This window comes from Melospiza melodia, chromosome 13 (assembly GCF_035770615.1).
Source record: "Melospiza melodia melodia isolate bMelMel2 chromosome 13, bMelMel2.pri, whole genome shotgun sequence".
In the NCBI taxonomy this organism is placed as follows: domain Eukaryota; kingdom Metazoa; phylum Chordata; class Aves; order Passeriformes; family Passerellidae; genus Melospiza; species Melospiza melodia.
The window spans coordinates 19,551,559-19,575,592 of record NC_086206.1 but is presented as its reverse complement, the minus strand read 5'-3'; the positions used below and the strand labels follow the sequence as shown (position 1 = coordinate 19,575,592).

At 46.6% G+C, this 24,034-nt stretch overlaps 1 protein-coding gene across 2 annotated transcripts in view; it reads right to left on the bottom strand.

Annotated features, from left to right (window-relative positions):
• ATP2C2 (ATPase secretory pathway Ca2+ transporting 2) overlaps positions 1-24,034 on the bottom strand; it is a 27,562-nt gene extending 3,528 nt beyond the window's left edge. The window contains exons 1-21 of one of the 2 annotated variants that reach the window (XM_063168113.1): positions 23,877-24,034; positions 18,380-18,490; positions 17,636-17,752; positions 14,604-14,693; positions 14,213-14,248; positions 14,062-14,123; positions 12,828-12,936; positions 12,603-12,752; positions 12,181-12,249; positions 11,799-11,874; positions 11,506-11,572; positions 10,248-10,372; positions 8,395-8,492; positions 6,888-6,989; positions 5,950-6,039; positions 4,523-4,624; positions 3,810-3,966; positions 2,099-2,269; positions 1,672-1,769; positions 1,533-1,583; positions 546-712 (exon numbers count right to left, since the gene is read on the bottom strand). In XM_063168113.1, coding sequence (XP_063024183.1) covers positions 546-712; positions 1,533-1,583; positions 1,672-1,769; positions 2,099-2,269; positions 3,810-3,966; positions 4,523-4,624; positions 5,950-6,039; positions 6,888-6,989; positions 8,395-8,492; positions 10,248-10,372; positions 11,506-11,572; positions 11,799-11,874; positions 12,181-12,249; positions 12,603-12,752; positions 12,828-12,936; positions 14,062-14,123; positions 14,213-14,248; positions 14,604-14,693; positions 17,636-17,752; positions 18,380-18,490; positions 23,877-23,975 — 2,147 coding nt within the window. In that variant the 5' untranslated portion in view covers positions 23,976-24,034. Of the gene's footprint in view, positions 1-545; positions 713-1,532; positions 1,584-1,671; positions 1,770-2,098; positions 2,270-3,809; positions 3,967-4,522; positions 4,625-5,949; positions 6,040-6,887; positions 6,990-8,394; positions 8,493-10,247; positions 10,373-11,505; positions 11,573-11,798; positions 11,875-12,180; positions 12,250-12,602; positions 12,753-12,827; positions 12,937-14,061; positions 14,124-14,212; positions 14,249-14,603; positions 14,694-17,635; positions 17,753-18,379; positions 18,491-23,876 lie in introns of those variants that run through there. The other variant, XM_063168114.1, reaches the window with a different exon arrangement.

The following is a 24,034-nucleotide window of genomic DNA, read 5'->3' as shown; positions in this document are numbered from 1 at the left end:
GGTTCATAAAGCAAGCCTGGGACCTATTTATATACTCACTGTACCCTGCCCACTCTGTTGTTATGAACCAACAGAGCATTGCAAATTACGTTTGTCCTCTGAGCTTCCTGGATGAGGCAGAGTGTGAGGTAGAATCATAAAGGTTGGAAAACACTTCCAGGATCACTGAGCCCAAATTATGAGCAAAAAAGCTCTGATCTACCCAGGCTTTTGAGTGCTCTCAGATCCCCAGTAAGCTACAGAATCATAAAGGTTGGAAAACACTTCCAGGATCACCGAGCCCAAATTATGACCAAAAAGCTCTGCTCTACCCAGGCTTTTAGGTGCTCTCAGATCCCCAGTTAGAGGAGCCAGGGCTTTCAGGTGCAAGATGGCTTGGTCAGCACCACTTGGAAGGAAAGTCATTGCCATGTGTGCAATAAAGGCAAGTCAGATCCACCCTGGCGCTCTCCACTTCCATCCCCAGCCCTCCTTACACAACAAGCAGGCTTGCTGCAGCAGCCAGCCAGAAAAGAGCTGCAGAGTAAGAAGATCTCCAAACCTACATGACTTTTGAGAAGTCATCATCCACGAGGATCATGTTGGCAGCCTCTTTGCTGACGTCTGTGCCCGCCCGTCCCATGGCGATGCCGATATCGGCCGATTTCAGGGCCACGGCGTCGTTGACCCCGTCCCCTGTCATGGACACCACAGCACCAGCCCTCTGCAAGGCCTGTGGGAAGGGACAGCTCACAGGCTCTCAAACCACGACAGGAACAAGCCATGCTGGCAATTTCAGAGCCTGGACTGTCTGCTTTGCTCCTTTTGTACTGAAAGATCTGTTGGACTCTGAGGGTAAAACGGACTCGGCAGCACACAGAGCACAAAGCTCAGAGCAAGAATTAGGTTTTTCAGGAGTACAGGGAATCTCACAACTCCAGCAGAAGTTAGAGGAGGGGAGTAAAACCCTCAGAAATCATTCTCCTGATGTTGTAGCTGCTAATACCTCACTAGTTTTGTTTTTTTGTATGCCCAGGGCCCAAGACTTGCAGGAAAAATCATAAAATCATAGAATATCAGAAGTTAGAAGGGGGGAGTAAAACCCTCAGAAATCATTCTCCTGATGTTGTAGCTGCTAATACCTCACTAGTTTTGGTTTTTTTGTATGCCCAGGGCCCAAGACTTGCAAGGAAAAATCATAAAATCATAGAATATCAGAAGTTAGAAGGGGGCAGTAAAACCCTCAGAAATCATTCTCCTGATGTTGTAAAAAACCTCACCATGTTTTTTTTTTTGTATGCCCAGGCCCCAAGACTCGCAAGAAAAATCATAAAATCGCAGAATATCCTGAGGTGGGAAGGACCTGCGAGGATCATCAAGTCCAATTCCACAGCTAACACCTTCAGAGAAATAGTGCCAGTGCTCTAGCTGGGGTTTTACAGTCCTTCAGTTTGAGCTGATGCTGCTGGGGAAGATCAGATCATCCAGAGAACTGAGGCTCCCTCCCCCTTGTTTTTGTGAGGTGTACAATGAATTTCACAGGCTCTTAGTACCTTTATTATTTTTAGTTTGTGCTTTGGGCTTGTTCTGAAGAAAATGGAAACCTGAAAAACAACAAAGGCAAAATATAATCTCGTATTAGATGGAAGCTATTGGAAATAAGCTTTTTTTTTATGTAATCAAAACCATTACATTTTGGACAGTGGAGGAGAGCTCTGCCTCTGCCAGCTGGTCCAGCTCTTCCCCAGACATGGCTTTCAGCTTCCCATTGCAGAGACCAATGTTCTGTCCTGCAAAGAAAAAAGATACACTCTAAATATTAGTGGATTGTATAATCCTAGCAATGCTATATGTGTCTTTTAAGAGGCTTACACTGACATTTTTTGCCATTTTTGGTGCTAAAATATTGGAATTAATTTACTGGAAATTGGACCAGAGTTTGTAGCTGCTCTAGACTCCATTTAAAATTTGTTTCAATGGAAAAGCAAAAATTCAGTGACCTTTAAAGCCTCTACTGAGCACACAGACACAATGATAAAGGTGATTATTAAGGGATAAAACACTTGACTGATGTGACAGACATGCCACAGACCCCCAGGAGAGCAGCAAAGCTTGGTACCTATAGCCACAGCTGTTTCCAGGGCATCTCCAGTGATCATCTTCACTGACACACCAGACTCAAACAGGATTTGCACAGCTTCTCTCACCCCAGCCCTTGGGGGATCTATTATTCCCACCAGACCTAGAAATGTTAGTTTGCCAAGTTCTGGACCTGAAGCCAAAGCAAGTACTAGGAACAGAAGGGGGAAAAAGAGGACAAGAGTAAATTGTTAATGATGCATTTCTGTGCTTTAAAAGGAATATTTAGAGAAGATATTGAATTGCCTGTTTCCCAGCAGCAAAAGTCATTAAAAACAGATCTTTAGTCATTACAATCAGATCTTGTACAGACACAAAAATTCAGTCCATTAAATAATAGTTTCTCTGAATGAGAGCATTTCTGTTTGACATGTTTCTCTTAGGATTTCTTTCTTACTAATTTTAAGCTGTCTACCACGTCTCGCCTAAATGCAGATGGATTAAATCTGAGCAATGTTATGTTAAACCAGACACTGTTAAACTCCTAAGTTAAACAATAGCATTCCTGCAAAAACTTACACTTTTTTTAAAACCTAAAAATGTGAAATGTAAATTCAGTTAAACCAGTGAAACTCCCACCATGTAAACATCCAGGCTCTGAACATTTTGTCTCTGTTCCTGGTGCACACCCGTTATCACTCAATCATTCTTAAATCACTCAAGGATATTTTGCCAGGGGCCCATGTCAGCCTTGCTTTGATGATGGAATCAAAAGCTGCAGCAGCTGCCTGTGTTAATCACTTCCCCTCAGAGCAGTAATTTGCCATTGCCACGAGGGCAGATAATTTGGATATTGTAAATCAAGCGCTGCACAGGAGCTCCTAACCACAGGACACATGGTGGGAGAATCTGTGCATTAACTCCACCATCCTCCAAATCCAGCTGTCAAGGCTTGTCCTCATCTCCTTATGAGCTGGGAATGGTGTCTGTGTCACTGTGTGGAAGTCTGAGGTGTTTCTGAGGGGATGTTCTGGTAAGAGGCAGTTGGGGGTCAAGAGATTGAGAGATTTGGGCCCAGCAAAGGATTGAACCAAGCTTCAAACAGAAATCTCAGCTCCCAAATCCATGTTTGGAACTCCTTCCAAAGTGGATTTTTGTTGCTGTCTTCTCCAAAATCAAAATTGGCAGAGCATGCTTAGATTGAGCCCAGCACAAAGCTCTGCAATGCAGCATCCAGAGCGTGTCCCAGACAATCACAGCTCTCCATGGAAGAGAAACACTCAATTTCCAGGGCTTGTTTTCAGCTCCTTTCAAACTCACTAATTTAAACCCAGCACAAAAAACCAGATCAGCTAGCAGACCTGAGGCATGGCCCTTGGCACTCTGACAGGAGTTGGGAAGAGACCATGAAAGTGATGCTAAGAACTGAGGCCTTTAAGGTGAAATATGAGATTTAGATTGGAGATTAGGAATAAATTCTTCCCTGGGAGGGTGAGGGGACCCTGGCACAGGGTTCCCAGAGCAGCTGTGGCTGCCCCTGGATCCTGGGATGTCTCAGGCCAGGCTGAACAGGGCTGGGAGCACCTGGGACAGTGGAAGGTGTCCCTGCCATGGCAGGGGTGGGATGAGATAAACTTTAAAGTCCCTTCAACCCAAACCCTTCTGTGATTTTGTGTGGACTGAGCCCCTGCCCATCCTAACCACAACAGAGCAGAAAAGTTTAAAGCCAGATAGGGGCAGTAAGGACTGACCTCTAAGTCCTGAGGAGCCCATTCTCTTCTCCTCCTGCTGGTACAGGGCTTTTTGCTGGGGTGTGAGTGACAGAGAGATGCCACCACTGTTGTACAGAGTGCAGTGCTGGATAACTTCCTCAAATGCTCCTTTCATAAAGTAAATATCTTCCTGATCCTTGAAAGCAAGGAGAAAATACACTTTGCCCAAAAAAAGGAGCACATTTTGAATAAGTCTTTAGGTAGAAAAGATCCTGTTTCCTATTCTACCTGTTCCAAGAGATGCCCAGGAGCATATATTATGGATAGGATGGGATATTTTTGCTCTGGCCATTTTTCATGTTCAGCCCTCATAGACAGCATGGAGATGAAAAGGTTGGTGAGTTTTTAAACCAGAGCATAATATCAGCCAAAATGAGCTCCTTAACCCAGTAAGGGACAAAGGGCCAACCTTTCCTCCCACACACCAGACCTTTCTCTCCCTGTCACTTATCTCTGAAAAGCTTTTGTTTTCCTGCTTGAACCACTGTATGAAAAGTATTCCCCCCTCCCATTCAAACTCAGTTTTACAGGCTAAAAATCCCCCCAAGCTGGGAATTTTGAGGTTTGTTCTGTTTTCTCCAGACACAGTTAACTCCTGAAAACATTATTTGCTGAGGAGATACCATTTCATGCCCATTGTTGAGGTGCACAATTAGAAACACAAAACCAGCCCCTGCCTCTGTTTGCTTTACCTGATTTTTCAGTGTACATTTCACAGCCATCCATTTCTGCTCGGAGCTGAATGGAATTTCCTTCTTTCTTACATAAATGTCCTTTATGTCAGCTAATTCCATCTGAAGCAAGGAAAAACAAAAAGAGCTCTGTGAGGCTGGGCATTGCCAAAACCTGGATATATTTTCCATATCACAAGGATTGACTGTTGACTGTGTCCTTCCAGGCTGTCAGATACCACAGAGCTCAAGAGAAAACACAAGGAGAGCAAAATTCATATTTCAAACTATTTTTTCCCTTTAGGTGTGGCTGATATGGGATAAATTAAACTGGAGTTTGAAGCTTGATTCCTGATAATTTTTTTAAGGAATAGGGAGCTGCCCTGCCTTTTTGTGAAGCTTTGGGTCAAAGGAGGTTCAAATCCATTCCCTAAATCTATGGCTGAGCAGATTTCTGGGTTTCTTTTCTGGGTTATTTCCCAGCACCTCTACTTGAAAGAAGGAAATAGCAAATAACAGAATGGTCAGTCATGGATGTGGTTTTGGATTATTTCCTGATGAATTACACTCAAAATGCAATTCACAACAAAACCTTTCAGTCCAAATCAATACACTCCTGTGCCAGGTGAAGTGGGAGACACTGGAAGCTGCTTTTGATCACATCTGTCCCCAGCTCCCACCAAACCAAAACATTAAAAAGAAAAATAGGAGAGACACCCTCCCTCATATTCTGTTATTGCTTGGCTTGAATTCCAGAGCAGGAGGAAGGTTTTAACTCAGCATTTGGGGAAAGGAAATGCCATTGTTTAAAAAGAAAAAAAAAATTGAAAAATCATGGTTTCACTGCTAGAGTTATGAGCTTTAAAAGCAGGAGTAAGATCAGATGTTTGCAGGGGCATCCTTTCATCAGGGACCTCCTGGACACCAATGAGGTGACACCTTGGGGTGTTTCACAGCTCTGCCCAGGAGTGTGAGTGCAATATCCATAAAAACATCTTGTTTTACATAATCGTGACAAGGAAAAAGTACAAACCAGCAGATGCCCCAAAATGAGGGTGATCCTCTGCCATGCAATCTGGCCTGGCCTGTTCCTGCCCATTTTAACTCTTCTCTTCCTCCTGGACTCTTCATTGGCACGTGCAGGAAATATTAAAAAGGTTTTCCCATCTAAGCCCAAAAGAAATGCATTACCCAGCCTAAGTGCAGGATTAACCAAGCCAGGCAATGATTGCTGTCAGCACAGGAGCTCAAGCAAAGTGTTTGTCCATGACTAAAGGATGGCTGGGAGAGGAAACATCTGTGGCAGAGGGGACAGGGGAGGACCAAAACCAGCCTGGGGAATTAACAGCAGTCTCACTCTGCTGCCAGACCTCACAAATCCAGCTTTTTAAAAATTATTTACTTATTTATTTGAATTTCAGGGAAATTTTAAACTCTAAGGGTCTTACCTTCATTGCCAGGGCAATGAGAGCTCCTTCTGTGGGCTGTCCTATCACAGTGTTTTTCCTGATAACAGCATTATTGACTACACAGCCAGCCTGGAGAAAGGGACAGGTTTGCATGGGATATTTTTGTCATTACTGAAGTCACAGCTTTTTAATGTCTTTAAATGAAATGGAAGAAGAGGAATGAAGGTTGGAAGATGGAAGGTTGGGGAATGAAAGGAGCCACATCCCAAAAGTTTTGGGAAAAACTCAGTAGCATCACTTGAGATCAGTTCCTGTGCTTTCTAAAGCCACTTAATGCATATAATACACCAGTACTATGGTAAATAATTATGCTTTGGATAAATTAACATCAAGAAAACATAAGATACATCTAATGAGCTCACAGATCATGAAAATGAAGGCTCAGTCTCTCCTCCTATTGTTTCTAATGTGCAGTATGAATAAAACAGGACCTAGTCTCCATTTGAGATTCCAGCTTGAATCATTTCACCACCCAAACACTCCACTTTAGCCTGCAGCTGAATGTTCAAAATTTTATGTAAAGCTGACACAAAACCCAGAGAACATCACAATAAATTTATAAACTGACTGTGTAGCTGGCTAATGTCTAGAAACTGTGCACATTAAAAACCTGAACAGGGTAAAATCTATTGGTTTCTCCTCTGCCAGAATTGTATTTTTATTCAGAATATCATTGACTCCTGAAGCTGATGGCTCTGGTCTCTCCCTGCATGCCTTATGATCATTGCCTTTCACTCCTAACTTCAGGACTTACATCACACTCAGTCTTTCCATGAGAATGTTTTAGCAAGCCAGTCCATTTTAGAATTACAAAAGTATGTTTGTTTTTTTTTTTTCCCCCAGTAATTATCCAAAGTTATTTGTGCAACTGAAAACTGAATGTAACTAGGATAAGCTGGTTCATAATTTATACTTACCTCCACGAGTTTCCCGATGGAGATGTTGGAAAATTCTTTAAGGATCTCCTTGGATGGCAGAAGATAAACATTTCCATCTCCATTGTAGCCCACCCCGCTGACCTGAGGGAGGGAGGGAGAGAGAGGTGGGAAATCTCCCCTTTGCCAGGCAGGACTGGGCTGCAGACGTGTGCAGGGGGCTGCACTCAAGAAAATTCTCATTTTGAAGGAGAGCAGGGGTTCTTCTTTCTCTCTCAAAGCAAGGCTTAAAGGAAAGGCTGCAGACAGTGACAATATCACATTAAAATGGCTTTTTAGGGACAAAAGGAGTGAACTTGTCCTATAGGGAACTTGCTTGTTATAGATTCCAGAAGTTTCCTGCAGCTCAAGGGAGAGATGCAGACCTTTGGCATCACTGGGTTGTTCAAGCCCTGCTCTCTTGACTGTCTCTCCTCTGCCTCACATTTTGCATTTCCCCTCATTTTGCACAGAGAGGAATGATCCAAGCAGAGAAAGAAGCTGCTGTTATAATAAATATTCCTGCAGGAGATGGAGCAGCAAGAGTCAGTGTCACAGGTCAGGAACAGGAGTGAGGTGACACAGAGAGTCCAGGTATCTTCAGGAAGTTAAATTGAGTTTTATTGAAAACTTATTATTTTATACACAATAGAGGTCGACCTGGTTGGTCATTTAATCAACACCCCATCACACCACTGGCTAATTAAGAAGACACCTTTTGGTAAATATCTGATGAGAAAACAACTGCTCAGAACACCAGCTGCAAGATTGTCTTAATTCTTTCTCTCAACCTTCTCAAAACCAGAGCAATTCCTGGGAAGGTTTATCTGGCTTTCTCTCTCTGATCAGACTGTCACATCCACAGGTCAGTGGCAGGTTTCAGAATTTACAGTAACTGCAGGGAACAGTTATGTCAATCACAGAATTCACAGAATGACCAGGTTGGAAGAGACCTTCAAGACCATCGAGTCCAGCCCAGCCCCAACAGTTCAACTAAACCCTGGCACCCAGGGCCACATCCAGGCTTTGTTAAACACACCCAGGGATGTGTTCAAAAAAACTCCAATTCCACCACCTCCTCAGGCCAGCCATTCTAATATTTTATCACTTTTTTCTGTGAAAAACTTTTCCCTAATATCCAACCTGCATTTCCCCTGTTGCAGCTTGAGGCTGTGTCCTCTTGTTCTGACATTTGCTGCCTGGAGAAAGAGACCAACCCCACCTGACCACAGTCACCATTCAGGAGTTGTAGAGAGTGATAAGGTCACCTCTGAGTCTCCTTTTCTCCAATGAACATCTCGGTGGGACCTGAGCAGTTCTGTCCCCTCAGCCCCACCTCTGCTTGTCCCCAGGGCTGGATAAATCCCTTCTCTGTACAGAATATGACAGAAACTGCTGGGTTTGGGGCTGGCCAGCCTCCCTGCTTTGTGTCTGAGTGAACCAAAGGCAGGTTGGGTGCTGCTGGATTCCAGCAGGAGAGGCTGGGTCAGCTCCTCAGCCCCATGCCTACCTCAGCCTGGCAGCCGTCCGAGGTCACGAGCCGCGTCACCGTCATCTCGTTGGCGGTCAGAGTGCCCGTCTTGTCCGAGCAGATGACATTGCAGCAACCTGGGGCAGGGATGGATCCAGTCACAACTGGGCAGTAATGCAGCCCAGCAGGGAGATTGAGGGGGGGGAGAACAACTTTCACTCGTGGTGTTTGAAGTGCACCGGTGAAAGGGAGAAAAGATTGAAAGATCCTTTACCCTGACAGGGAAAGGAAGGATCTGAGTGCACACTGGGGCATTGTGAGCGTCACTGGGGTGTGAGATGTGGTAGGGGACACCTGAAGAGGGTCACATTGTCTTGGTCAATGTTTCTGAGTTGCAATATCACAGAACAGAAGAGCTGCTCTATTCCAAAGAGACAGACCCAATTCCCACCCTGCCAATTAAGCCTTGCTTCTCTAAATCAGGAATTGCAGCCTTTCCCTGCCTCGCCAAGGGACTGTGAGAGGTGATCGGTTAAAGACTGTCACAAAAAATACTCAAAGATCCACATCCAAGAACAGAATCTGCCCCTTTACTCTGCTTTGTGCCAATCCTGATCCAGCAAAGCACATTTTTCTAGAGCCCATTTACAAAATACCACAAGAGGGTGAATTAGCAGAGGCACGACTTTCCAGATAGTTTCTACGCCCAAGAAGGGAGGAAATTAATACAAAATAAGCATCAGGCTCCAGCTCCCTCCGGAGTGTGAATATCATCCCTGGCTCTGGAGGTGATCACAGTGCTCAGGCACAAACCCCATGAGCACAGTGACCTCCAGGTAAAAATCTGGAGAGAAAATAAAGCAGATTGGGCTGCAATTAAATGAATCACACTTTGGAAGGATTAGCAAAAAGCAAAGCTGTGACCTCCAATACCTCATTTTCAGTGAGTGATAATTAAAAAAAGGATTGTTTTTCTCCTTTTCAGAAGTTTCCCAGACAGTTTTGGCTGTGCTTTCTCTGCACCTGCAGTTCCGCCTCTGTGGGCGCAGCCCTAGCAGAACAAATTCCCTCAGGAGGGAAAAGCCCTTTCAGATGTCCTGGGTCAGGGCAGAGACAATAAAATCAGGGTGATAAGATTCCTTAACTGCAGAACAAACAAGGGCAGTTCAAACAATGGCAGTGTTTCCTAAGAGGACAGGTTTTAGCTGCAGGACGTGGCTGTGCAGCAGATTTTGGGAACGGCATGGCCCAGCCTTGGTGTTTATTGTGCCTTTGATGAGTGGTGCTAAAGAGACTCTGTGTCTCCTCCTCCATATCCCTGCCACCCTGAGCAGGGCAGAGCAGCAAAGCCTGGGGTACAGCCACCTGGGAGTGAGGGACAAATTAAAGATAAGGGGAGCTGGAAGAACAATTCCATCCTGGTGTGTTGTGCCCTGCAGCCGCGAGGATGTGCTGGGACCTCCTCAAGTCCCCTCTGTCCCCCTCTCCGTGACTTTTTGGATATCAAGGAGATTTCCACCCAGCCTGCAGAAGGAAAAATGGCTTTATTTCTGCTGTCAGGAAGGGGCTGGGGAGGTTTCTTTAGCCAGACACTGAAGAAGTGGGCAGGATGGATCTCCAGGAGGATCCCACTCATGGAGAGGAAGGAGAAACAAAGATTTTATAACCCAATGTGTGCCTGCTCCCCGTGGGCTGGATTGCACCATTCCAACCATGTTCACACCACCAAACTAAGGGAAACACAGGGCAGAAAATGCATTTAATTCTGAGTGGGTTGCTCTGTCCCAGTAACCCTATTCCAAATTTATTTTTCTGGATCAGCCTGTGGCTGCCCAGCTCAGATTTGGGAGCCTGGCAGGTGACCAGGCCGCGTGGCCCCTCTGCAGCCTTACCTAAGGTCTCCACTATGGGCAGCTTCTTCACAATCACCTTTTTCTTGGCCATGCGCAACACTCCCAGCACCAGGGTGACAGTGACCACGATGGGCAGCCCCTCAGGGATGGCAGCCACGGCCAGGCTGGGGACAGCAGAGACACAACAGCCTCAACACAGGGCCCGAACCACAGTACTGACCCAAAGGTGCCAAAGGGACGTCCCCAGGGCTGAGTTTTCCTAAGGGGATAACCCTGGCACACTGTAAATACAAAAGCAGGATGTTTATCCAGCCCTTTGAGCTTTTCCTGGATGATTTTGACAGAGCAGTTATTTTTCTTCTTTACATTGACAAAGAGAAGTAATTTCTGGCTAAGCAGGGATGTAGAGACTGGATTTAATTTCATTTATTTAACTTTCTGAGGATGGCAATTGAATATTCCTTGGCATCAGGGCTCACATATTAACCACTGGCTTCTGACCACAGTCCCTCACCTCCTCTCTTACCCACAATGTGGGGGACAAAACCGGCTCCCCAAATGTCCCCATCATCAAAACCTGCAACACCTGATATGCTGGAAAAATCCAGCCCAGTCTGTATACTGGACATTAGATATTCCTTGGGAAGCTCTGAATGCTTCTAGGCATGTGCAAATGCAATCCAGGAGAGCTTATAAAACCATTATCTGCCCTCCAAAACTCAGAATTTACCACTTTCCTTGCACTGAATCAGTTTGGCTTCTCTGTTGTTTCCTCACCCAGGATTTTTTTTTTCTTTCCATAGAACATTTTTTATTTAAGAAATTATTTTAGAACCATGACAACGCCAAGTTAACAGGTTTTCTGGGCACTGCTGAAAACACATTTTTATTGTGTTTGATTAAGAAGCTGTGCATGCCTCTTTATGCTGTATGAGGTGTGCATTCCTTTCTTTAGATGTAAATCCAGTGGGAACAGCAAAGAGTAATATTTGCTGTTGGTACACTCCCACTAAATTCACAGCACAGATAGGAAAGGGCACCCACAGCAGGATGAGGCAGAGATGCCAGTGAAGATTTTTGAGATAACAGTTTACAAAATTAAATAAACCCTCAAGCTTGGTTCTGTTTTTCTCCACTCTGTTTAAACCTCACAATAATTTTGCCAGTGCATGAGAAATACATATTTATGAAAGGTTTTACTCAAGTTCTCTTATGTGAAAAGTTAATTGTTTTGAACAGGGAATTTTTTGGGATGTTTCATTAGAAATGAAAGAGAGAAGGGCTCTCCAGTCCTCACCTGACTCCAATGGTGAACATGCTGAGGAGATGTTTCCCTTGCAGCCAGCCAATGAGCATTATCAAACCTGGAGGTATAAAGGATTTGATTAAAAAAAGAATTTAAAAATTCCCTAACCTGTTTTAGCTGATGTTGTGGAACTAAAACCCAATGAGGCACCCAAATCTCTCCTTCAGTGCTGTCCCTGCTGGAAGCCCCTAAGTCCAGGTAAGCCAGACCCACCAGGGCTTTTGGGAGAGCACAGAGGGATCCCACAGCCAGCCATGCAAGTGTGAGCCCTGCATCCCACTCACCAATTATCCCAAAGGAGAACAGGGTCAGCTGCTTCCCCAGCCTGTCCATGCTCTTCTGCAGAGGTGTCTTGGGAGTCTGGAAAAATTAGAGATGACTGGTTCTTCTTTGGGTGTTTTGTGGGATGGGGAGAAGATGGTTAGCTCAGAACAAGTGACCCAACAGTGCTGGTTTCAATCCATGGTCCCTTGTGCTTTTCCTACCCTCAACCCTCCAAGGGCAGAGCCTGTCCTGTCCTCCTCTGTCACTTTGGTGTCCCTCACTCACACGGGCATTGTGTGGCAGGAGCAGAACTGAGCCCAGTGCACTGGCTCCTGGGACTGCTCCTGCTCACAAACTTTCATCCAGGGCATCCAGAATTCCCCCAGCCAGGGACTGTGTTACCTCCTCAGCCTGCATCATCTTGAACACCTCGCCAAACTGCGAATTCTCGCCCGTGCCAATAACCACGCCCTGAAAAAAGGGAAGAAGAGAGATGGAGGTGGAAAAACCTAGAGAAACCCAGATGGGTTTGGGATGGAAGGGACCTTAAGCTTCTTGTTCCAGCCCCTGCCATGGGCAGGGACGCCTTCCACTGTCCCAGGCTGCTCCAAGGCCCATCCAGCCTGGCTTTGGACACTGCCAGGGATCCAGGGGCAGCCACAGCTTCTCTGTGCCAGGGCATCCCCACCCTCACAGGGAAGAATTCCTTCCCAACATCCACCCTCACCTCTGCCATTCACCTTTTCCTGTTTCTCCATGCCCACACCAAAATAATCTCTAATTAATGCCCGGGAAAGGAAAAAATCAGTGATGTCAGGACTCACTTTCCCCTTCCCGTATCGCACCAGGGTCCCCATGAAAACCACATTGCTCAGCGTGGTGATGTCCCCAGCCTCCAGCAGCACACCCTCAGTCTTGTTGCAAGGCTCAGCTTCCCCAGTAAAGCTGGATTCATCCACCAGCAGATCTGTAACCTAATTCAAAAGATGAATTTCTGGCACTGTTAAGACAAGGCTTTGCCAGCCAGGCTGGTTTCCAGCTGAATTTACCTCGATGAGCCTGAGGTCTGCAGGAACCCTGTCACCCACAGACAGGTAGATGATATCTCCAGGCACCAGCTCTCGTGCTAGAAGGTGCTGCAGTTTTCCTTCCCTTAGGCTACATGAGGCAAAAGGAACAAAAAGAAGAAAGGGAAGCAGGCTGTGAGGGTTTTCTTCCTTCTGCAAGCTTGGGAATGTGGCTGGCAAGAAAGCCTTGCCCCAAAGAGCTTCCAATGTAAATAAGAACAGAAAATCTTCATAGCAATGAGCAGAGGATTATGTTCAGCTTGGGCTTGGTTTTAATTCGTAAATAGATGGGCAGGTTATGGATGATTTACATTTCAGGAGTGACTTTATAAACTATAAACTTTATTTATACACTAGAGGAGCAATGAGAAGTTGTGCTTACATGCTTTAAATAATGAATTTCAGACTCTTGAACCTAAAAAAGAGGCGTTTTAAAGCTAGAATTACCCCTGGCATTCCACTGCTGCATTCAAAGTGGAGCCTTCCAGGCAGTTGGATGCTTCTGGTGTCATATCATAAATAAACAAAGAACCAACAGTGGGGTTTGTAAGCTCCAGGGTGAACTTTGGACCAGAGGAAAACCCCACACCTCTCTGGCAGGGCAAGGCTTCCCTGAGCCTCACAACTTATTCCTGTTAGCTGTGACAAAACTGATTTGTAAAGACATAAATAAGGAAAACGTTTCTTGTGATTTCCAGCACTGATAACAAACATCAAAGTGGGGAAAGCGGTGTCTGATGCACCCTGCAGCTGCTCCATGGGCTGTGACCTGGCTGTGCCTGTGCCTGACACGTGTGTGCAGCACCAGGCAGGACAGGAACCCCCTCCCACCTGCACTGCACTCAGGTGTTGCTTTGTGCCCAGACCTTCTAAGGAAAAACTACCCTAAAGAAAATAATACACACACAGGTGAGGTTTTTCCTGCCTGGGGAGAGAGGATGCTGCAGGGATGTGGAGCAGATTTTTCTGGGACTGTCCTGTCTTAGCATTTATTAATTCCACAGGGTGCCTACTCCTTATTTCTAATTTTTTCCTAATAGTTAAACAAAAATTCTAATAATTTCTGATCAATACTGATTATTTCATCCCCAACCTAGAGCTGCACCCATTCACAGTGCCACCCCTCCAGAGACCAGCTCCTCACTATGTGCACCACAGCCTGGAATAATTCTCTTCTCCCTTTGGTGCTGCCCTCTCAGCCCCCTCCCTGGCTCACCAGTTGCACTCGGGGGGCACCAGCTTGTTGAGCTCCTCCAGGGACTTTTCTGAGCGATATTCCTTGGGAAGGAGAGGGAGAGGAGAGCCAAGTTACAGCAGAGGGCCCTGTGCTGCTGGCCATGGCCACTGCAGAGCTCTGCACAACCCACCTGGATGAAGGCCACGGTGACCACGATGAGCACGGCCTGCGAACAGAGAGGTGACAGGTGTGGGCACAGGGACCATGGGGACAAAGGACAGGGGCTGCCACCGTGGGGACAGGTGACATCCAGTGTGGGGATGGGGGACAGGTGACACCCGCCATGGGGACAAGGACAGGGGCCACTCACTGTGGGGACAAGGACAGGGACCACCATCACAGGGACAAAGGACAGGTGTCATATGGGTGATGGGGCCACCACTACGGGGATAAAGGACAGGTGACACTGTGGTGATGGGGGACAGGTGACACTCACTGTGGTGATGGGGACAGGTGACACTCACCATGGTGACGGGGACAGGTGACACCCACCGTGGTGATGGGGGACAGGTGACACTCACCATGGTGATGCTCGCGGCGTCCTCATACTCCTTTGTGATGACGCTCACCAGAGCTGAGGCCAGCAGCAGGAGGATGAGGGGGTTTTTGAACTGAGAACACAAGGGAAATATGGAAGGAGAGGTGCTGAAAGTGAGACGGCTGCAGACCCAGCAGGAAGGTTTCCTCAGGAAGGGTTCCTCAGGATGGGCCCCACAGGAAAGATCCCAAAGGAAGGATCCCTCAGGATGGGCCCCACAGGAAGGGCCCAGCAGGAAGGATCCCAAAGGAAGGATCCCACAGGAAGGATCCCTCAGGAAAGGCCCAGCAGGAAAGGTTCCAGCAGGAAGGATCCCTCAGGAAGGGTCCCATGAGAAGGGTTCCTCAGGAAAGGCCCAGCAAGGAGGGCGCAGCAGGAAGGGTTCCTCAGTCCCTCAGGAAGGGTCCCTCAGGAAGGGTCCCACAGGAAGGGTCCCACAGGAAGGGTTCCTCAGGAAGTGTCCTTCAGGAAGGGTCCCTGCATGGTTCTGCTGCAGGACCCTCCTTACATCATGGTCAGGTTCTGCAGTTCCTGCCCCACAGGGATTTGGTGGCCTCGGGGACCAGCAGGAAAAACTCTGCTGCAGTCTCAAACTGCACCAAGGGAAATATAGGGTAGATATTAGGGAAAAGTTTCTCACAGAAAGAGTGATCAAGTTCTGGAATGGCTGCCCAGGGAGGTGGTGGAGTCACCACCCCTGGGTGTGTTTAACAAAGCCTGGATGGGGCACTGGGTGCCAGGGTTGAATTGAGGGGTTGGGGCTGTGTTGGTCTTGAAGTCTCTTCCAACCTAATAATTCTGTGAATTCTGTGAAGTCCACACCAAAACACCTGAATCCCCCCACTTCTCCCCTTTTTGCACAGGCACTGCTCCCCTTTGCAGACACAGAGCTGATTCCAAAAGCTTCTTAGATGCACAATAAGAACAAACAAAACCTTTACTGTCCTTTTAGAATCTGAAACCAAAAATCCTCTTTCTTCTTCTTTTTCATTTTTTCTTTAATTAATCTGCTCAAATCCTCACTGGACCGAGGGCTGTGGGAGTCAGGTGCTCACTTGTTTCACTTCTAAGCAGAGATTTTGAGGCCCCTTTTGCTACCTGAGAAAATTACAGCTCTGCTTAACTGATGTGGGAATTGATGGAAAGGAATTAAATGGATGAAGATAAATCTGCCTGCTTCGTGCAACAGATGTGTGGTGATGCTGAGCAGGAAAGCCAGGGTTTAAATTTATTCTTGGATGGATCCAAAGGTGAAAGTCCCTCCATTTCTCTTTAGAAAAACGAGGCAAAGGGGATGTTTACAAAAATAGCAACTGGAAAAAGCAACAGCAAAGTGCTGCTGGGTGTGAATGGTGCAGGAGCAGAGGCATCAAAAGGTTGCAGGAGGATCAGAGATGTACTAACAAATCCCTTTGGTGTCCCTGTAGGAGAAACTGGTTCTTAAGGCTGAGCAGAAAAAAACCCCCATCTCACTTTTTATCAGGAATAAAAGAATCCTTGGAGAGATTTAGTGATCCTTACCAAAAGCTTAAGAATATCAATCATATTGAAAAAAGGGATGAACTATGAAATAAAAATGAAGTCTTTCAAAGCAACTCAAATCCTTGTGATTCAGCTAAGCAAGATCAGTCAAATCACTGGTTAGAAATGAAAAATAAAAACAAACAAAAGGCCCTTGTCTGGTTAAAAGATCTCAAAGAGAGGTGAAAGATGTATTAAATACTGATGAGAAATAGATAATAAAAGCAAAATTCAAGGATAACTCAGCTGGGGAAAGACAAGATGACAAATATCACTTTCTGCCTGGCTTTTGGGGCAGTTGGTGTGAATTTGTGGGTGTCACAGCCCATGGCACCATTTCTGAATGTCCCTGTCACTGGTGTGTCACTGGCAGAGACCCTGACGCCTCAGGTTTAGCTTTTCTATTTTTCACATTCTGTGCTGCTTTAGTGTGTGGGTCTGGGCTCACATCAGGGGATGCTGAGCTCTGTGCACAGAGCAGGGACACAAAACAATTCCTGCTCCAGCTGGGCACCAAGGACAAATGATCCAAATCTCAGCCCCAGAGCACAAACACCGTGGGCTGGAGAGAGAAAAACAAGCAGGGTGGGACTGCAGGGGCTAAAGCTGCAATGGGACAATGAACTGCAAGGTGCAAATGGAGCAGAACTGATCCCAGGGAGAGACCCCGGGAGCGCTCGTGCATTTTGGGGCCATTTTGGGTCATCCTGGGTTCATTTTGGGGCCATTTTGGTTCATCTTGGGTTCATTTTGGGGCCATTTTGGTTCATCTTGGGTTCATTTTGGGGCCATTTTGGTTCATCCTGGGTTCATTTTGGGGCCATTTTGGTTCATCTTGGGTTCATTTTGGGGCCATTTTGGTTCATCCTGGGCTCATTTTGGGACCATTTTGGTTCATCTTGGGTTCATTTTGGGGCCATTTTGGTTCACCTTGGGTGCAGCCCTGGCTGGGCTCTTGTGCTGTCCAAGGTGGATCAATTGAGGCTTCTGAATAAATCTCTACTTTATTCTTTATCTCCATCCATCTAGTCTCTGTTGTGGGTCAGCCTTCACAAGGCATCAACCCTAAAACTCCCCTGAGCTCCACAGCTGCCCCTTTCCTAGAAGGACAGCCAAAATCAGAGCATCTTCCAAAACCAGAGCATCTTCCAGCTACTGGTTTTCCTCAAACCTTTCACGAATTTCTCACTTGCCTTAAAGAGAATAAATATGCTCCAGCAATCTGATCTACAGCTTGATTTGTGGGCTGTGTGGGGATAAAAAGGACCATTTCTGTCTGCAGATGTTATCTGCACCCTCAGGGAGCTGCAGAGGAGCCTCACAATGGCTTTTCCCAGGGGAAGGAGCAGTTCCTGTGCCCAGGGCACAGCCTGTTCCAAGGCTCAGCCTCTGGAAGTAGAAACCCTGAATATTTCAATGCAGGCACACGCTCAGCAAAACCCAGCCAGGTTTTGTTTCTGCCAAGAAATGAGGATCTGTGCAGAAAATCCTCACCTGGTCCAGATATTTCTTCCATATTGGCTCTGTGTTCTCTACTGAAAATTCATTCCAGCCGTGTTTTGACCGGCGCTGGAGCACGGAAAACTCAGAGAGTCCAGTCTGTAAATCAACCTAGAGGGAAAAAAAAACCCAACCCAAACATTTCATATTATAGAAAACTTATTATGTCAAATTTATATTAAACCCCTATTAGCAGACTAGGCAAGATCTTCATGGCTCAGTCCCACATGAAGAAAATAAATCCTTCTGTTGTTTTTCTGTTTAAATATATATTTTTGTTAAACTATAAAATTTTATCATCAACCATCACAGAAACCCATGAAGTAAGCACAAGTTAATTAGAAAAAAAGTATATTCCCAAAAGGGAGAAATTGTACCAGAAATTGTACCATAGACTATGAAGTAGAAATGTAAAATAGTAAAAGAAAGAAGGGTTTTCTGACTGCACTGTGTATTTAAAGAGAAAATAAAAATAAATACATCCTGACAAAACTTTAAGGGAACAAAATGAGCAGGGATAAAATCTATTCTGCCTGGATTTAAAAAATACTGAGGTCAGAACCCAAAACATAGCCAAGCACTAAAGCTTTCCCTGATGGTGGGGACCCTCACAGGATCCATCCCACAAAAAGTCAGAAGGATTGGGCACTCCAGGAGTTTGCAAGGCAATTAAAGGCTGATTTTGCAGCTCAGGCCCTTCCCACAGCAGATCCCACATTCCCAAGGGCAAATCCTTACGTTGAGGGCTCTTGCCAAGTCCTCCTTGTGGCATTTACAGGCGTCCTTCGGGGGCAGCACTGCCACCTCCTGCTCCTGCTGGATGATTTTCAGCTCACACTCCTGCTGGGGCTGAGCAAACGCAGCAAAGCACTCGTCAGGTGAGAGCAGTGTTAATTAAAGCTTTCCAGCACCTCCTTGCTTTTCCCTTCATCCCATTCCCTCCCTTCCCCTTGCCAGCTGGGCTCCTTCGGTCACTACAACACTTCCCAAACCTCAGAGCTTTAATACCAGCTCTAATTCTGGTATTAGAATTAAATAATTCTAATTCTAATACCTGTGAGGCTTAAAGGCATGGGCAGGTTCTTGTGGGGGGAGAGAGGCTGTGAGGAGCTGGGGAGCCACAAAGGGAAGCTCATGGTGCTGATCAGGAGAGGTTTGTTCTGATCAGGAGAGGTTTGTGCTGATCAGGAAAGGTTTGTTCTGTTTGAGTGTCCTGTCCAGAGCAGCTCTGTCCCCTGCCAGTGTCTCACAGCCCAGACTCAGTGCTCAGAGCAAGGAAAACATTTTTCCCCTCGTGAAAATGCAATAAATGAACTGAAAATGTGAGCTAGAAATGTGAACCAGGAGAAGCAAAATCTCCCCTCCTGTGTCCAGGGCTGTTTTGCCTCTGCAGCTCCTCCGAGCAGGGTAAACCCTTCCTGCCTCATCCAGGCAGCCCAAACCCTCAGCATCCCAACCTCTCCCTTTTAATTCCCTCCATTTCCTTCTCTAAAATGCACTTCCCACAGCAGCAGCATCCCCAAAACCTCTGCCAGGCCCATGATGAAGGCATTGTGATCGGGCTGAGTACAGAAAGGGAGAAATCTCCCCCTTCCCAAGGGAGAGGATCTCCATTCCCTTTTCCCTTCATTCACAAAGCACAGAAATGTGTTCATTAAAAATGTGTTTAATGAATTTAATGTGTTCATTAAAAAAGGAACCCCCAGAGCTTGTGGCAGGCACTAGGCACCAGCTCCCAGCACCCTGGGATGTTTGCTGTGGGATGCACTCAGGTCTGGCTCATCCTCCTGCAGGGGCATTTGGGGACTTGAATATTCAGGAACTTTCTAGGAACATGCAGGGCTTTGCAATCTAAAACCTGAGATAAATGCAGAAAATGATAAATGCAGAAAGACATAAATGCGGAAAACCATAAATGCAGAAAATCATAAATGGAGAAAATCATAAATGCAGAAAATGTCCTTGGCTGTTTTCTCATGGAGTTGGTTTCAGTTTTGGGCTTTCTCAGAGTGTCTCTAAGCCCTGCTCCTGGACCAGGCTTTAGCCATATCCATCTGTTGTAGCCCCTTTTTATGGCCATTTTGTGACATTTTCCTCAAGCTGGTGACCCCATTTTGCCCAGAGAAGCTGCAGCACTGCTCCCCTTTTTGAGCCATCCTAGCACTGGACATCACCCTTATTTCCACATCTCCTTAACAGACCTCTTGAGAAGGGACAAAAATACCCATTCCATTTTTAAAACTCGTGAATTATTGCATTTATATCCCTCTTTGGGGGATTTATTTGACTTATATCGCTGTTTGGGTGTGCTGCTTGTACAAATCCATCAGTTCCCTGTAACTTTGTTGACATCCTGACACTGAAATCCCAAAAAGCCACTTATGGAGATGGAAGGGTTTGGTGGGAAGAAAACACAAGGCTGCCATGGATAAACACATCCTGGAATTCACTGCCAGCCTGATTAATGTGGCTGCTCTGTGCTGCAGGTGACACACACAGGTATCAAGGTACAGCTCTGCCCTGGAGGAGTTTAAATTTTAATAAAAGCAGCTGGAGGGCAGGAAGAGACCTGGACATGAAGATAACATGCCTGCAGTCCCCAAGGGAAGCAGGGCCCAGCTCTATCAGCAATATTTACCTTCAAAAAGGTGTGGAGGAAATAAATGCCAAAGGCCCTGGATGTGTCTGAGCCCTCTGAGGTTTCTCAGCTCCCTGCTCCAGGGGCTGCTGTGACAGGAACAGCTTCACTGGGGTGAGTTCTCCCAATAAAGGGTTTCTCCCTCATGAGCATGGCACAGCTTTTCCCACCAGAACAGCCCCTGAAATGCATCAGAGGGGCCCCATCTCCCTCCTCATCCTCTGCATGTGCTGCCTCTGTGCCCCAATCCCATCCCAGCCCATGGATGTGGGGTGCCAGGCAGTGTCCTGTGCAAATCCCTTCCCAAACAAACCTCTCCTGGCTCTGTATTTACATTGCAAAGCAGATGTGGCTGATCCACAATATCCATTTACATTTATAACCTTTATCCTCTCTGCACAAGAGCACAGACTCCACTCAGCAGGGTAGGAAGACAAATATAACAAATATAATATATAACAATAAGAGGGGAATTATCAGTTTATCCATTGCTTTGCAAGATCAGGAGATACTGGGGGCTGTAAGGAGCAGCTGGTGTGGCTGGGAGCCACCTTGGAGGTACCTGAGCATCCCTCATCCCAAAACAATCCATCAATTGTGCCACTGAGCAGCCCATGTGCAAGAAAGAGAGCATGGGGCTTTCTGCAGAGCACACAGCCCTTTTTGTGTACTCTGGCAAGCAGCCCAAAAGATCAGTGCTCGGGATTTTCCCCCACCTCTGCTGAGGCTGAGGCTTTGCATATTCCTTTCCCTGTCTTGGGTTACTTTGGAGCAGCTAATGGACTGCAATCCAGAGAGGGCTGGGTTATTTAGATTACATGAAGCCCTTCCAAATATTAAACTTTATCCTGCCAAAAACCCAATAAATTAATCAAACCATTCTCTCCAAAGCCTTTTACGTTTCTGTTTTTGGGTGGACATGGCAGGCAAAAAGAGCCATGTTCCAGGGGTGCAGGCAGAATGCAGAATCCACCCTGCAGGTGAGGAGCTGCCTTGCTGGGCTTCCCTCTCCAAGCTCTCACCACCACCACCACCATTTCTGCACCTCCCACACAATTTCCCACTTCCCTGTTGCACATCTCTCAACAGAATTCCGATTTTTTACATGAAACAAAGATCTGGTCCCCTGCTTGCAGATCCAAGCCTCAAAACAGTGCCTTTGATTGTGCAAAAGGTTTTGCAGTAAAGCTGATTTGAAGCACCCAGCTGCAGCCCCTTGAGAGTCCTGCCCTGGGCTGTGCCCACTGAGGTGCCCCTGGTGCGTGGGCAGAGGGAAAGGGGATGTAAAGAAGCAGTGCACAGGCTTTTCTCCCACTTTCACACACTCTGGGATGCTCAGAAGAAAACAATCTTTGCGTGTTCTTCAGATTTCTGCAGGAAACAGTTCTCCTAAAGTGGAAATCAGCCCCACAAGAATTCTCCTGCATTGGGGACTGAATTCCCTGGTTCTGAATGGGGCACTGCAGGAAAGGGTTAAACCATGGCCAGCAGAGCCTGGACAGGGCTGGGTGTGTGCTCTGCCATCTCCAGGTGACACCATGGCCACAGGTGAGCTGGCCAGCACCCCACAGTGACAGCTCTGGGGCTTTCCTTCACAGGATATGTTGGGGAAGGCATTTCGTCACCATTTGGAGTATTGGGCATTTCTCCTGCCTGGAGTCCCAACAGATCACCTGCAATCACACCTGTATGGCCCAGCACAGTGCTTTGACCAGAATACTTATATTTTAAATTTATATAATATATAATATATAATATATAATATATAATATATAATATATAATATATTATATATTATATATTATATATTATATATTATATATTATATATTATATATTATATATTATATATTATATATTATATATTATATATTATATATTATATATTATATATTATATATTATATATGTAGTATATATTTTTAATATATATTATATATATTTAATATATATTATATACACTTTATACATTTATATTTATATTTACATTTAGCACATAAGATTGAAAGTGCTCTGCAACTATTTTCAAGTGAAGCAGCAAAATACCATCAAGTAGGAGGAAAAGGAGTCATTTACCAGCCTTAATCATACTCTGGGAATAAGTTTGATTTACCAAGTTCTTATTTTCATTTTACACTGCTGTCTACCTCCTACCCCATGCCAAAGCTCTCCTCACCTCCCTCCTCTGTTACACACACACCACTCTCTGCAAGGACCAGAGCTAAAATTCAAGAGGGGTTTAGATTTGGAAGTAAATACATGGCACTATTTATTTTGGCAGAGCATAAATGGTGCAGCCTAAGAACAAGGCAGCCTAATTGCCAGTGGCCTCCTGCCTACGTGCAATCAGAAATTTCAGCTGCCCACCAAGCCAGGGCACAGGACTTTCTGTAACCTCATCAAGATCTTCTTTTCCTGGGGTTTTGAGCTCTGGCTGAGCAGTGCAGAGCAGCATCAGCCCATGCACTGCACAGGGTGAGAGTTCAGTGTCTCATTTTCTTCTCCCTGTGGCACTGACCCACCCCACACTGGACAGGTGAGACTCAGAAAGGGGATTAGCTGAAATGGTAGCTGGGAAAGGCTTCAGTCCCTCAGGAAAATCTCACGAATCTCTCCAAGTGTGTGGTTAGAATTCATTGGGATGGCAGTCAGGGCTAAGCTGAAGGGATTACACAAATGGGGTTCACGTGGCACAGCACCCAACCCATCTGCCACGTGCCAGGAAAACTGGGGCTTGAGCCATGGGAGCCTTGTGCTGAGCAAATAGTCAGATCACCCCAGACTGGAAGATTTTGTGGTGAAAAACCAAGAAGAACATCAAATATGTCACCCAAACCACCACTGGCCACTCCATCTGTGCTGAGGACAGGGAGGGCACAGCAAGGCAGCATTTTTCAGGGTAGGAAAGCAGTATTTCCCAGTGGATTCTGCAGGTCTGAGCCAAAACTCTCCTTGGCCACTGGCTACCAGCCCTGACTGCAGGAACAGCACAGAGGGGTGCAGGAACAGCACAGAGGGTGCAGGAGCAGCACAGAGGGGTGCAGGAACAGCACAGAGGGTGCAGGAGCAGCACAGAGGAGTGCAGGAACAGCCTGAGGGTCAGAGCTCCAGGGTCACAGCCCCAGGGTCAGAACCTGATGATCACATCCCAAGGGTCAGAGCCTGAGGGTCACAGCCCCAGGGTCACATCCTCAGGGTCACAGCCCCAGGGTCACATGCTGAGGGTCACAGTCCCTCAGCCAGTGACCAGCACTGGTGGCAGGGTACTCTGGTGACAGGGGAGCCCTGCTCTCCATTTCCCCTGCCTCCCATGGCACTCCAGGGCTCTCCCACGCTCTTCCTTAGTTTGGAAGCTCCTCAGAGCAGGGAACAAAGCTGCTGGGCAGGATTCGGGCCTCAGCTCTTGGATTCCTGCATAGAAACAAGGCTCCCCATGGCTCTGACCCTGGCAAACAGCACCCACCTCATCCCCGTGCTGCGGGAGCCTCGCACGGAGCGGGGACAGCGCGGCCACAGCGGGACAAACCCGGCAAAGCGCACAGAGCGAACCCCAAACACACAAACTACCCCAGCAGGTCCGGGCGAGAGGCAATCCTCACCTCCTCCTCCGGCTCGCCGCTTCCCAGGGGCTGATATTTCTGCACGAAGCGGAGGAGCGACTTTTTCTGGAAGAATTTGGTGATGCTCCCTTGGCCCATCTTCTCCGGGACCCGCGGGGCGGCACCACCGCGACCAGCGGGACCAGCGGGACGGGACG